This window comes from Malaya genurostris, chromosome 2 (assembly GCF_030247185.1).
Source record: "Malaya genurostris strain Urasoe2022 chromosome 2, Malgen_1.1, whole genome shotgun sequence".
NCBI classification, from domain to species: domain Eukaryota; kingdom Metazoa; phylum Arthropoda; class Insecta; order Diptera; family Culicidae; genus Malaya; species Malaya genurostris.
In genome coordinates this window covers 290,345,568-290,360,964 of record NC_080571.1, presented here as the reverse complement: position 1 = coordinate 290,360,964, position 15,397 = coordinate 290,345,568, and the positions used below count along the sequence as shown (strand labels likewise).

At 36.9% G+C, this 15,397-nt stretch overlaps 3 protein-coding genes across 4 annotated transcripts in view; 2 read left to right on the top strand and 1 right to left on the bottom strand.

Annotated features, from left to right (window-relative positions):
• The window catches only part of LOC131430541 (transmembrane protein 214), a 43,633-nt gene extending 36,390 nt beyond the window's left edge, over positions 1-7,243 (top strand). The window contains exons 5-8 of one of the 2 annotated variants that reach the window (XM_058595593.1): positions 1,451-1,768; positions 1,843-1,965; positions 2,042-2,172; positions 6,431-7,243. In XM_058595593.1, coding sequence (XP_058451576.1) covers positions 1,451-1,768; positions 1,843-1,965; positions 2,042-2,172; positions 6,431-6,545 — 687 coding nt within the window. In that variant the 3' untranslated portion in view covers positions 6,546-7,243. Of the gene's footprint in view, positions 1-1,450; positions 1,769-1,842; positions 1,966-2,041; positions 2,173-5,689; positions 6,056-6,430 lie in introns of those variants that run through there. The other variant, XM_058595594.1, reaches the window with a different exon arrangement.
• A 4,801-nt stretch (positions 7,244-12,044) lies between these two features.
• On the top strand, positions 12,045-13,343 carry LOC131430538 (tRNA selenocysteine 1-associated protein 1). The gene is made up of 2 exons (XM_058595591.1): positions 12,045-12,281; positions 12,338-13,343. The coding sequence occupies exons 1-2, from the start codon at positions 12,246-12,248 to the stop codon at positions 13,280-13,282; spliced, it is 981 nt and encodes a 326-aa protein (XP_058451574.1). The 5' UTR covers positions 12,045-12,245; the 3' UTR covers positions 13,283-13,343.
• Positions 13,304-14,030, bottom strand: LOC131430540 (uncharacterized). Its single transcript, XM_058595592.1, has 3 exons — positions 13,929-14,030; positions 13,528-13,742; positions 13,304-13,464 (listed from the first exon to the last, which is right to left on the bottom strand). Exons 2-3 carry the CDS (start codon positions 13,738-13,740, stop codon positions 13,372-13,374), a joined length of 306 nt encoding a protein of 101 aa, XP_058451575.1. The 5' UTR covers positions 13,741-13,742; positions 13,929-14,030; the 3' UTR covers positions 13,304-13,371.
• Between the last annotated feature and the right edge of the window lie 1,367 nt (positions 14,031-15,397).

The following is a 15,397-nucleotide window of genomic DNA, read 5'->3' as shown; positions in this document are numbered from 1 at the left end:
TTTGGAAAATTTCAGTAAAAAACGTAACCTTTTGACACAAACACGATTGACGCCAAACTGAATTGACTCAGCGTCATCCGGCTAACTGACGTCTTTCTGTCAAATGAAAACGCGTTTACAAAGTCAATCCATGGATCGAAATAATTACTGGTTTAGAAGATATTTAAGCTGTCCGGTTTAATCACGTATTCGGATTACCCGCGATCTCCCCTATTTTATAAATTAAAATTGAATTTTGACTACTGTGGTTCATTAAAGCAAGAAAGAAATGATATTTTTCTACTTTTTCGCGTTTCGTCTTCGGATCATCAGTGCTTAAAGCAGTTCAAATTGAACAGCCTTCTCCACCCAGCAGTTCAATTTAAACCGCTTTAAGCACTGATAAGCCGAAGGCACTATTGAAAAAAAAATTCGCGATCATTTCGGTGGATTAGACAACTGAAATTCTTGCAAGACATTCGGCATCAAAAAATCCAATTTCTGAAATTCAATCTACTTTGTGATGTTCACTTCGTCATATCGAGGACTTGTTGACCGACGTGTTAGAAGACTTCAACCGGTTTGACAACACGAGACCGAACGTTGTCATGCAATAAAATCACTACATTGTTTGGGCCTTTCCCCTTATTTTTTAAGTAACCAAATGTCGCATTGCTTCGAGCAATTTAAATCATATACAAAAACCGATTGTTTCTCGTTTGAATATTATTTAGTTATTTCTTTATGAAAACTTTGTTGGTACTGAAAAGGTTCGTTTAACGGATCTTCGTTTCCATCAAATGCGGCAAAAATAATGAGCTCAATTTTTTGGAGATGCCTGAACAGATTTGCATAATCTTAAACCTAAATAAAAGTCTTTACGATCTAATCGATTGCTATTAATTGTTCCTTGGATCCCGAGTTTTCAGTGATAATAAAATTTCAAACCTCTTCTTGGTGAATATGACTACAAAATAACTTACTAATTTTTAAGTAAAAGATTTGAAATTGAAACATACATCGAATACTTATTCATACATTATTGAGAGGAACAGCATCGCTAGATGCATTAAAACAATTCTTTTTTTTATATGGATTAGAAAAGTTACAGTCTGTTGCATAAGAGTGTGGTCTGAGTTACATGTAGAAGTAAAGGTGGGTGGGTAATGTCATTAACATAACAATTCAATGAAAGATAATTTCTTTGGGATCGAGTATATTTTCTTTAAATAGTCAGCTCGCTCGTGCCTGACAAACACAAGGCGATAAGATTGTCCGGTTGCAGAACTGTACATAGTGTGAATTTTTGTATCGATGTACGTTCTTCATTGATGAAAATTGATTAATTATTGATATTAAAACAACTGGTGCTCATTCACAAAAAAATCCTTTAATGACATAATCTTCATATCACTGCCAGCATTTGTCAAATTCTAGTAAATGACCTTCTATCTCTGGTTTCTTCTTGTAGCAAGTGCAGGAGAAAGTCGCCTCCAAAAAGAACAAATCTGGCAAGGCCAGCAAAGCGCGCCCGGCGGGACCCGTACGCGTGTGCTGTACCGTGGTGCTGGGCACCTTCATCCTGTTCTGTCTCACCGGTGCCCTGATCAGTTTTGACACGTACCAGGCAGGCGGAAAGTTCGAAAAGTCACACACCGGCCAGTTACTGAAGCAGGCGGGTCTACTTCCGGCGGTAGAGGATGCGTGGACCAGTACGCTCAAGCACAGTGCGCGGGGTTACAAGTGGGCCGAGGAAAATGTACCGGTTTACTATCAGATAACCAGTAAGGTAAGATCCGTCGCTAGTACGTACGATATTTTGTTTCTGGCATTATGCTTTTTTTCTCCTTGTTTTCCTTTCAGGCCGTTGGACCATACATTGAATTTTCGATAGATCTCAGCAAAATTCTCTGGAATGGGGCCAAGAAGGGCTGTGGCAATGTGAAATTGCTGGTCGAGCAGAAAACGCCAGTGGTCGTCGATTTTGTGAGTATTAATTACCGGTGTCGATGGAACATGGAAAGTTGACCATTGATTTTTGTTTGTTTTTTTTTTGGCTCAGATTGAACAGTACGCGCCGGGACTGCCGAAGAAGATTGGTGATTTTGCATGTTCTACGTGGACAACCGTCAGCACGTTCACGGTTGATACCTTCCAGCAGGGCTGTGACTTCTTCAAAGCGAAGGTGTTTGTGTAAGTGTGATAATCGCTTGCTTGTCTTGCCCTTTTTAAATGCCCATTTTTTCAATCGTGATTGTCCTCCGTAAGTCTGTTGTCAAATCAAAAATGTTTGTCTGCTAAAAGCTTCGCCACCATAACCAAAGCTAACTAAATTGAGTCAATGAGTTTGGATATATTTCATTGATAAATCATTCACTACGTAGGCACTTTGTTATTTGAATAACTGCACAAGAGTGTTTTGTTTAGCTAACGAACGGATACTAATTCAAAATTTCAATAGTAATTACAATCTAACGACAATGAGACTAAGACAAAGAGGTTGGAACGTAGGTAAATGAGCTAGAGAAAGGTTCATGTTCATTTTAATAAAGATCGATTTGCCCAAGTGCCATTTTAATCGAATAGTCTATCCGCCAAATTACTTTCGATAGTCAACTGAGCATTTTTCCTATCAGAACTAGCTTCCATTGAATCAGATTTATCTAAGCCGTATCTTGCTATGGATAAAAAGGACAAAACGAGTAATTTTTTGAGGAAAGCAATGACATTTTCAATGTGTCGGAGGTAGAATGATTTGGTGAAGTGATTCATTCACCAAAACAACCTTCGACGTAATGACTTTCGACTGGAGCATTCCTAAGTTTAGTATAATCGCGATCGTAATTCATAACAAAATGTCAAACATTTCATTAGTCGTCGATCCTGAAATATCAGTGAATTTTCTTCAACCTTCAAAAACCATCCATCACCACATCGATGATTAACTGAGACTATATTTATTCATCATTTAAAAAATATTTGGGTAAATTTCCGTATATTAATATATTGAAAAATGAGGCGATAATAGAGCATTCCCCAAAACGTTCAGTTATCAAAACGGCGGAAGCAAAGTTGTACACCTGATAGGAAAAAATTATTAAAATTCTGCGAAAATCAACATTTTTGCAGTTGCAGAATAGATAGAAATGATACAAAAAATAATTTGCTTCCCAATCCCGACGCGGTAGAAATTGATTGTTAATTCAAGGCCCTATCGTTCAAACATTCTGAACTTGAAGCAGAATTCAGTACTTATATTCAGAACATGGATCTGGATTCTATACCTGGAGTTAGATTGGGAATGACAGAGATTTTAACCTACTTTCTGGTCCTGGATCCTGCGCCAGAATTCTGTTTTCTGAACTCCTGACAGAGTTTCCGAAACTAAACCTGTTTTGCACTTGGACCGTGAGTCTGGATTGGATTCTGGACCAAATTCTCTAGGATTCATCAATTCTAAACATGAACCTAAATTATTATTGAGATTTTAAACCTAGACCAGGATTCTGAACCAGGATTCTGAACCAGGATTCTGAATCAGGACTCTGGATTTGGATATCCGACAAGATTTCTGAATCTGGACATGGTTTTTGAACCAGAATTCTGACATAGATTTTGAATCTGAGACAGGAATCTACACTTGGATACTGGGCACGGATTTGGATTCTAGAACTGAGCCTGATTTCTTGGCTTGAGCTCTCGATGAAGGTCTAAATCTGGAGCAGAATTCTGGAGCTGGATTCAGGATTCTAAACGAGAATTTTACTCAAAAAATTCAACAGATATACTGAGAATGCACCAGAATCGTGAACCTGGAATTTGATCCTGATGTTGGATTCTGAACCTAAAACTGGATTCAGAAACCTAACTCTGTACTTGGATCCTGGGCCAAAATTTTGAAGCATGACTAAGGACCTGGTTTCTGGATCTGAGTTCTGAACCTGTATTCGGACCTTGGATCGTGATTCTGTATTGTGAAACTGATACAGAATTATTTATTTGGATTCTGAGTCTGGATCTGGATCTTTATTTGTATTTTGAATCTGAATCTGGATCTGGATTCTGTACATGGATTCTAAGCCAAGATCTGGATTCCAGACCAGGATTCCGTACTATAATTGGAGCTCTGAATCTGAATTGAATAACTTGACCTAACCTCTGATCATGAATTTGTGATCTGAGTTCAGAGTGAACTGGACTGGACCGAAATACTTAGTCTGGATCTGAATTCTGAAATTGGACCTGAACCTGAATTCTGCATCGGGATTCTGGAATTTAATTTTCAACCTGAGTTTGAACTTTGGTTCTGAGCCAGAATTCTGATCCCGGGTCAGCTCCTGACAGAGTTTTTGAGCCTGAAACTAGATCCTGAACCTCTTAACTCTTCACCTGAATTCTGGATTTGAATTCTGGGCCTAGTTTCAGAACATGAAACTGGATTCTTGAGCGAAAATCGGGATCCGAATTCTAGGCCTCCATTTTGGACCTGGGCTATAGACCTGAACTCCTGACAGGAATACATAGATTTTAGTGTGTTTTGGACATGAGTTCTGATCCCAGGCCTAGATTCTGGGTCTGGATTTCTGATAGAAAGATTTTGGTCTCGAACTCTGAAAATCATTCTGACCATCTGGATTCTGAACCTGAACCTGATTTTTTTCTCTGTATTTTGTATAAATTGAATTTGGAATATGGACATGAATCATTGAAAGTATTTACACTCATTCTTATTTGACCAATTATTGGTCGTAACAGCACTTAATTTTGTATCTTCTCACTTTCATTTTCTTTCTCGCAAATCTCAGAAGAATTGATCACATCACATCATTTTTGCAACTGATAGATTGGAATGGAATTGTTTTTCGCAATGATATATTACCCACATGTCTTTATAAACTTGTCATGAATAAATTTTACTCAGGGCCTTTCTCAGAAATATTTTATCAGTATCGAAGCCAACTATTTGCGACTCATTGTCCAAATGTTATCAATTTTGGATTTACTACCCACTGAAATCGAGCTAATGCCCACTAGTGGGCTGTAGGGACCAGTTTAGGAATCACTGGTTTAGACTATCTGGGACAATCTATAAAAACATTTATTCTTTGTCTCATCAGTAAAGAAAATTTAAACAAGTAATTGTAGCATATACAAGTTGTAAAATTTTTTTATCAAATTTCTATTTTTATTAGTTGTTTTCATACGACGTTATTCTGAAAAATTTTATACTGAAGAGTGCTACTAACACGGGAAAGTAGCATTCTTTTTAATACTAAAAAAGATCTATATTTGAGAAGTAGTAGCCAGATATAATTGAGAATCACTTTTCCTTATTTTCACCGTCGAACAAATTCGGTGTTGGAGCTTTTGTCTGCTACATTGTCGCCTTCATTTTCGCAATATGCAAGTGTCGTATTTTATTTAGATTATGGAAATTTGAAAACTGAGATAAAACGCATCTGGGATCAGAAATTGACTTTGAACAACGAGAAGTAGGAGTAAACCAAGAAAATATTTATTCTTCTGACATAACAGATTCCTTGCTTTAGAACGTTGTGTTAGGTAGTATTTCTAGCATCGGAGTGTTACGCTTAAGGTATACGAATTAGTTTCAATGCTGTTTTGTCCTCGAAAGCGCGCCCCGCCTTGCATGCATTCGCTTCCTCATACCAATCAGTATTCAGTACTTTTCAAAATTTCTTATTCCTAGGCCTGATTCTTACCTACCTCCGCAACCGGAACAAAAAGGGAACGTTTAAGTTTTGAGTGAATCACGTTAAGCTACGTCAGAGGTTTACATCAGAAAGTCATTCAATCATCATCGAATACAATTGCTGGCAATGTCGAAATAGTGGTTTTTGGTACCGCGATATCGAGCTTGATCAAAGAAAGAGATTAAACACTCATTCCAAATCTTGGCTAGCTAGTTAGTGTTCTCAGTGCTTATCAGAAATATTAAAACATAAGTGGAAGTTTCAAGCGTATTATAAATTTTCAAATTTTGGAAAATGTTCTAAGAAAAATGATTTCGTGTCAACAGAAATTGTAATTTTGGTAAATAAAGTATTGTAAAGAATGCAAGGTTTTTCAGAAACGATTCATGTTCAATTTTTTCGAAACTACTGCTATGTTGGGTCCAATGCGAGACTACATGATAAATGGAACAGCCAATAATCTCCCTCAATCCTATTCTGGCACCTGATTTATGGAATAAATAGAAATTTGTCTATACGAACAAATGGCTCTGCAGAAATTTATTCGATGAAGACCTAAGATCAAGTCTCGTGGAACTAGTAATAAGTAGATTTAGATTAGATAAGATTGATGTGCATTCCATGAGAAATTCCGAAACAATAATTCGAAACGGGAGACAAGTAACACTCATTTTTTAAAAAAAATTCCAGCCCTATAGATTCATAGATGACACTTTTCTTTTTCCTCCCCATTACAGTGGCCAGTTATCACCGGAAAACTTGGGGAAAGCCTTCAACAATACCCAACAGGCTGCTGCTCACTACATTAGTTGGTTCCACGAGCAAGTTGATTTCTACGCTAAGATCAAGTAAGAAATTGAATTGAATGTGAGAGAGAGAGTTAGTAAGCTGTTCTAGGCTAAGCGTGGAAAAAGTGTGCGTACGTACGAATAAAGGGAACTAATGAGACAAGAAACCGTAGAAATAACAAACGTAAAACATGTAATAAATCATCCGAAAGACTAACGGGTGGGTAACACCCCCGCGCACCATCATCAAAGAGGTAACCAGCAGCAATATGTGCTAAAATTACGATGCGGAACCGAAAACCTCAACCAGAGTCCACTCATTGTAGACAACATAAATGCAGATGGTAGTAATTTGGCGGTATAGAATGGAGTAAATGAATAAGAGTAAATATTGGTTAGGTGTAAACTAAAGTAATTGTTCTGTTTGCTGTTAGGATGATGTCATCCTTCACCATGTCTGTGAAGAAATCAGAAGTAAAGTAAATTATAACGATGCAACTCCCGAAGAACAGCAATGAAATGCGTTGATGATTTAGTTTATTATGTGACTCGTAACGTATACAATACCGGTGGAAGAAGATAAAAAAGTGAAAGCTAGAAAGTGAACATTGGAGTAATTTCAAACGGAAACTTACATGAGTACATTTGATAGACTTTTAAAATAATATTTTACTAATTTAATTTTTTTGTTTATTTGATAAGATTCCAGTAACTGTTTGATGATGATGAAAAGAAAATGTAAAAAAAGATACTGAAACAACAGCTTTGTTTTTTATTCTGCCTAAATAGAACATAAAGAAATTGTCCAATTATAATTTATTCTCTCATCCTTCAATTCACTTGTCTGCTCACCTGTCAACTATAGTCATGAGGTGTTCCTTACTATATCAAGCTTACGTCCCCAAATAACTCGATCCATGACCGCTATTCGCCAGCCACTCAAGGCAAGAATATCTTGAAATACAGTACAGGTCTGATATCGTTGAGATGTTCAGTTTGAGTGGGAATGGTATCATTTCCTAATACTCACCCCTATTCTGTATATCGATCGAATCGGATTACTTCGATCGAATGTCAAAATTTGCATTCTGTAATTCGATCGACTGATGATTTTGTATGGAAAATTTGAACTCCATCGAGATACAGAATGCAAAATTTCGAATTCGATCGAAATAATTCGATTCGAACGAAATTCAGAATCGGGGTGACTATTTCCTAAGCAGCTCTTATTTGGCAATCAGCCGAAAGCCTGTTTTAATCCATCTAGTGCCTTTCTCATATGCTTGTGATTTTGTGAAGAATTTTTTTTTCAATCTTGAATAAAATAAAAAATTTTCTTTGGGTATAACCTAACATAACCTTTTCAAATTGTAAGCAGTTATGTCAAGTTAATATGAATTCGACCGTCCCACGACAAAAGGGCCTAACTGCAAATGACAGTTTCTCTTCGTTTACCTTTTCTTTCATGATTTACCGAACTGATTTCATATATGACGTTTTACTCTTCGCAAAACATTCAAGGTAAAACTACAAGCTTTCGATTTATATTGGAAACTAGAGAATTTGCAATAATGGCTCCGTAATAATCAAAAGAGAAAGTAAACAAAGAGAGGCTCTCATTTACAGTTAGGCCCTTTCGTCGTGGGACTATCGAATTGTTCTTTATTTTGCATCGTCGCACTAAATGATTCAACACACTTTACCCTATAGTTCTGGAGCCGGAAATCGAACCCGGATGAAATTAAATAGCAACCTATGAGACTATATTTATACTTTTATTTGAACCTGTTTGTGGGCATCGATCAAATCATCTCTGAGAAAATTGAGTGAGTCTCGTTATAAACTTTTTGACGACTACACTTCACCACGATCTTTCAAATCGTTTCACCAAATACAAATGAGTTGTATTTGGTTTTACAACGGTCCGGAACGATAACAAAGTTTTCCTGTCTGTAATAGAAGCATTTAAACTACAAAAACTTGAACACTTCCCAGTGCCGTGATGTGAATACTGCACTCAAAATAGTGTCGATCGCAGTGACATCTACAAGTATTCGCCACACACTCAGAATTGATCCCGTTGTTCGGTAATGTTTTTGACAAAAACTTTCGGTACTCAATAGTAATAACTGATATTTCGCTTCATTTTACAATTATGCAAATTTTTACCGGACAACCAGTCTTAAGGACTATTCACACATTTCAGTTCCGTGACGGTTCAGTGAAAGTGCCATCAGTGCGCCGTCAGTGTTCTTTTTTTATCGGAAAATTTTTTTATGATAAAAATTGACACGTTGGACCGAAGTGTTTCACACTTGATTTCGCCGCATTTGTCTCGACACTTAAATTGCAAGTGTAAGCCTCTTCAAATCTTATTCAAATGAAATCATGTTGAATTCTATTGGTAATACACCACAATTCCACCCACCAAACAGCAAATGAATTCCAAATGTATGACATTTAGTATTCAATTTCCCCTTGCTGCCAATACATTACATTCGAGAGTAATTTCAGATGGTATGCTCCGAAAGGCGCTCATAATTCCGGTCAACCGGGAAATGAAGCTACATTTTTTCTAGTCATTTTTAATATTTTTTCGTGGATGTATGGTGCAATAAAACCGTAGTCACGACTGATTCGAATTTTCTTCACTCGTTTCTATGAAAAATATCACAATTCGAAAGACCTAGTCGTAAATTTAAAATGTGTGTTGTTTTATGAAATCCGAAAATCCATTCAAATTCAGAATTTTAACCAAAAGTAAACGAACACAAAAAATTACCGAATCATTCGTTAGATCAATTTGGTTTACGTAGTTTACGGTAGTTGTTTGACAATTCAGCAAAAACCGAACGATCGATATTTAATTCAAGTACCGAACGTTCAGCTGTTGAAAATTCGGTAAAATATTAATAAATTTTTCATATGAATTAGTAAGTAAATATGGTTGTAAAAAATCCCTGTTCTGTTCTTATTCAAGATTGAATAACCAATGCACAAGTGGTGCACATCACAATTAAACAATCATATGGTAAAAAACATATCAAAAAGAATTAAATTTACAAATTTTATTTCTTACAAAATATTAATTATTATTTGAATGCCTTACTTCTATGTTATCTGGGTTAACGATCGAATCATCAATAATAACACTCATTTCTTCTGTACTGCCAAAAACGCTAATAATTTTGATTTCAAGGAGAATAAAGAACCATCGCGACGGAAAAATCTTACACCGTTTTTGTTTTTAGCACTGCACCGGTTTAGTGTAGCTCGTAGTGTAGCCAGAGATGCCAGGTAAAAATTTCAAATATCTGCAGACAGGGTCTGTAAATCTGAAAAAAAATCTGCAGTCAGAAGTATGTCTTGCTGGCAGCAATTTCTCTATAAAGTATGACACGCAAAACTGACTTGGCGAGCAAAAAAAAAAAAAAGGTTCCGGAAATTTCAAAATATAGACGAAAGTCTGTGAGAATTTCAAAAATCTGCAAAAGTCTGCGAGAATTTCAAAAGTCTGTAAAAATCTGCACAACAAAAAATGTCTGCAGCACTATACCCCAAATCTGCAGATTTACAGACAAATCTGCAGACCTGGCATCTCTGAGTGTAGCTCCAATTTGGGTGTAATCAAGGCATCCTTTTCTTCCCTACACCGGTGTAGTGCCACCGTTAAAAACGAAAATTCCATTAGAAATTTTCTACAAAATGGTGTTTATTTACCTTCGTTACATGGTGTTTATTTATCTTTGTTATAGTCATGGAACGAGAGTTTTGACAGTTAAAATTTTGAAGACACTTTCGATTCGATTGAACTATAAATGAAGTAAAGTAAATGACAAAAGCATGAACATGAATGCAAGTTGAACCAATCGTTTAACTGAAAAAGATTTTCATGGTGAAATATAAAACTAGGGTAATAATACATAGTAGAATTAACAGAAATGTTGTAGTTGTTTTAACAAGTCACTATATTCCTGTTCCTAACAGCTATAGTCCTGGAGTGTCCTTTGCTGTATCAAGCATACACATAACAGCTATTCAAAGCACGGGTGCTTCGGTGATCACCCTCTACCTTGCTCGCTGCGCTCCTCTTCTTCTTATACCAGTCGGATTAGATTCAAGAACCATTTTCACTGGGCTGTCGTCAGACATCCTTATGACATGCCTAGCCCATCGTAGACGTCCGATTTTAGCTGTCCATCCGAAGGGTGGTTCTCCTAGCTGCTGCTGCAATTCGTGATTAATACGCCGTCTCCACGTTCCGTCTTCCACCTGCACTCCGCCATAGAATCCTCAGTACCTTTCTTTCGAAAACATTAAGGGCGCATTGGTCCTCTGCCAACATAGTCCAGGACTCGTGGCCATAGAGAACAACCGGTCTAATGAGCGTTTTGTAGATGGTCAAATTCGTGCGGTGGTGTACTTTTATCGATCGAAGGGTAGTCCAAATTACGCACGTTTTCCTGTCAAAATACGTCTCCGAATTTCTCTGCTTATCGGTGATCACCAGAGATACCAAATACACAAATTCGTCAACCACCTCGATATCGTCGTCGTTTATCAATATTCGTGGTGGGAGGCGTATTTTTTCTTTTTTCTCTTTCTTTCACTATTCTTATTTTAAATATCAAATGTGCTAAAAACTACTATGTATTTTGAAACATTTTATATTATTTTTAACAACTTTTTTGTTCGATTGATGAAAATCCTTGTGAATCTTACGATTCATCGGAATAGTATTGTCGCTGCAGCACTAATCTGCAATTCGCTGGACAGTCCAGCGCAGCGACGTTGCCGAGCGACGTCAATTGAACTGCCATCATTACCTATACATCAACTGATAGAATCATGTTACTTTATACATATTTTGTTGTCTTGTTTATGAATCACGTGCTTCGACATAAATGAATACATTGTCTTGCCTCCACTACCGAAGCACATAACGATGGAATATTACTTTCTGTATGCGCTTAAAGTTGATAATGTATATTTGGGAATCAATGGGTTTGACACTGAACGTTACAAGGGAGTGAATTTTCGTGCAATTATGAATGATTAATATATCGCATGGCAGTCTACATACCATTGGGGCACGGTGAACTTCGCTGGAGTAACATAATCAGGCGAGAGAGACGTCGCTTCCGATTTTTATCTGCATGCACAATAATTCGAAAAAGAGTTCTGGTACAAGATCTACCAGAAAATAATTTTCAGTGTAGTGATAGAAGCGTGAGTTTTTTGTCGGTGCACTGTTAAGGAGAATGGGTAAAGTTTCCATCAAGATTCGATATTATTGATTGAGAGTGTGCATGTTTTTCCATTTCGTTCCGTTCCATTACGAAAGCCGGAATCAGCAGAGATGCCAGGTCTGCAGATTTGTCTGTAAATCTGCAGATTTGGGGTATAGTGCTGCAGACATTTTTTGTTGTGCAGACTTTTACAGACTTTTAAAATTCTCGCAGACTTTTGCAGATTTTTGAAATTCTCACTGACTTTCGTCTATATTTACAGACTTTTGAAATTTCCGCCTTTTTTTTTTTTTTTTTTGCTCACCAAGTCAGTTTTGCGTGTCATACTTTATAGAGAAATTGCTGCCAGCAAGACATACTTCTGACTGCAGATTTTTTTTCAGATTTACAGACCCTGTCTGCAGATATTTGAAATTTTTACCTGGCATCTCTGGGAATCAGTTCGTGTTGGTTGCTGATGCGAGTGGATGAAGTGTTTTGTTAAGGTTGCGGAATATTCACTTTAAAACAACAAAATGAGCTCTATACAATGCCAATTGTGGATGGGGAGTGTGAGTATATTGTTTTATGATTTTGTAAAATAGCTTACTGATATTGATTTTTTCAGCTGGAGTCCTACATGACGGAAAATTTTATAATTGCTGCTTTTAGGAAACTCGGAGAGGATCCACAAACCGTCAAATTAATGCGAAACAAATATACCGGAGAACCTGCAGGATACTGTTTTGTAAGTTTCAAAACCGACGAAGCTGCTATAGATGCAATGCATAAACTGAATGGTAAACCGATTCCGGGCACTAATCCGTTAGTGCGTTTCCGATTGAACAGTGCCACTAACAATCAGAACAAAGCACTACTTGCTGATCGAGAATTTAGCGTTTGGGTAGGAGATCTTAGCTCTGATGTAGACGACTACAGTCTGTATCGAGTGTTTTCAGCCAAGTACACATCAATCAAAACAGCGAAAGTCATTCTGGATAGTTCAGGATTTTCGAAAGGATATGGATTCGTAAAATTTGGATTAGAGGACGAACAGAAAAACGCTCTGTATGAAATGAACGGATTTATCGGTTTGGGAAGCAAACCCTTGAAAATTTGCAACGCAGTCCCTAAACCGAAATCAGAGCTAATGGGTGCAACAGGAACGGGATCAACAACCACAACTAGCACACCCAGTCTAGTAGGATACGGAACGGGCACTGACTATTCTCAATACTATGATCCATCGTCTTACTGGCAGAATTACAGTGCTTGGCAGGGATATTACGATGCTTCCACTTCAACAGATGCTTATCCGGCTTATCAGATGCAAACAACTGCAACTCAAGCAGCAGCTGAAGCTTCGGTGGCTTATGCGCAACAACAAGCATATGAGCATCAACATCATCATCATCACACTCAAGTCGAAGACGAAGAACTGACACTGGTGGATCACAAATTTACGCTGGATGTGGATAAACTGAACCGTGAACTGATGGAACGGGATCGTAATCTCTATGATGCACTAGAAAGTTCGAAGTGGATGCCAGTGGAGCAGTTAGAAATATTTTAAATAATAACCAAACAAAATATATAAATATTAACTGAGTTCAAACGAAAAACTAATTATTTATTGAATACACCGCTCCAAATGATTAGTGTTCAGTATGCGTCAACGCGTGGAGGTTTGGCGTAGTAATCTTCCGATTTTCTTTCGCCTAATAGACCTTGACGATGTCTCTCTAAACGCATAGCCTGCATAAAATTTAAAAAAAAACCCTTAGAATATACAAACAAGTATTACATTTGCAAACTTACTCTGAATCTTGAAATTTGCTTTTCCATGAGGACACACTCTTTGAAGTCGCTAAGAATATCAGCACATTTCTTTGCACCCCGAACGGTACCGTACGCTTCCAAGCAGTCGATAGAAGCCATCTCCATTTCACCACATTTGTCGTATTGCTGGAAATTGACCATTGAAGCGGTCAAATCCGTGAACGGAGAGCGGAAAAATGGTCCTAGCGACATTGCTGAAATAAACACAAATGGTGATGTAACAGATAAATTTGAAAATCACGGATCTTTTAATTTATATTAACAGTCCTGTTTCAAATGTATGAAACCTGACGTGAATAATTTTGAATAGATTTATAAACCCATTCAAAAAATGACAATTATTAATTTTTTTGAAAAAATGCACATCGTGAACAACAAACCTCCGAATACTTTGATCGAATTACACACAGTGATGCCAGATCAAATTTATGTTTATCGAAATTTTGGTAGTTTGCGCTCCACATGCACTTTCATAATGTTTAGGGTAACAGAGGTATTTTGGCCCACTTTAGGATTGATTTTGTTTTGGCCCACTTTGAAAAAATATCCACCAAATGTTGTAATATCTTTGAAAAACCCTTCCGCTATGGGTAATTTAATGTGATTAGCTTCAAATTTATGCAACATCGGTTACTTAACATCGATAAAATCCGATAAAATCGATAAAGTTTTTTAGGTGGGCCAAAATATATGAAGTGGCCAAAATACCTCTGTTACCCTACTAATCGCTTTAGGAGCAAATAAAAGTACATAAAACAGTGGTTTTCCTAATTTTATCATAGGGTAACAGAGGTATTTTGGCCACTTCATATATTTCGGCCCACCTAAAAAACTTTATCGATTTTATCGGATTTTATCGATGTTAAGTAACCGATGTTGCATAAATTTGAAGCTAATCACATTAAATTACCCATAGCGGAAGGGTTTTTCAAAGATATTACAACATTTGGTGGATATTTATTCAAAGTGGGCCAAAACAAAATCAATCCTAAAGTGGGCCAAAATACCTCTGTTACCCTACCATATCTGCGGAAGTCTACTGAATGCAAAAATATTCAAAATTACAGATTCAATTGAAGATTTGGCACTCCTGATTGTGCACGATTCTGCAAATATGCACCAATAAGTGAAAAATTCGATGAAGTTTTTCTAATAAAATTACAGGGTTGTACAAGGCGCAACCTAAGACGAGACCTGACAACTGGCTTCTTATCAGAGCTTAAAATTGTCACACATTCTCAATGAAAGAAACCATTTCAGCAGTCTCATTTTCAATGTTTTACTGTCTCATTCGCAAATGACCGACACCAGAACAAATGAAGAGAGACGAAGCATTTTAGTTTCTCATCGAAAAAATGAGAGACCATAATTGCCAACGTCACTCTTCCCTCTATGACAAGACGAAACCAAAACTAACGTCTTCAGGTAGCAACAGCAGAATTGAAATTTTCATTCTTGCATCGGTGTATTGAAAATATGTGACGCTTGGCTATAAAAAGTGACTAAAATATGGCAAATCAAAGTAATTACATCCCAAAACTTCTTTGGAAACCAAAACTACTACAAATTCGAGCACCAACAGTTAAAACTTATTGTGAAACCTTTTTCTGTCGTTTTCAATTCTCACAGCTTTGGTTGAATATCGACACAGAATACTATAGGATTTTCGCTGAAAACTGCAAATGACTGAAAGGGCAAATGAAAGAAAAAACACAATTTTGAAACTACTGTCCCGTTTATATCATTGACTGGACATGGATTTCGTTCTCATAGTTTGCAAGCGAAACTGAGAGTGACAATAATTTCTTGTCATTTTCGTTTATTTTTCAGTCAATGAAAATGACTTTTA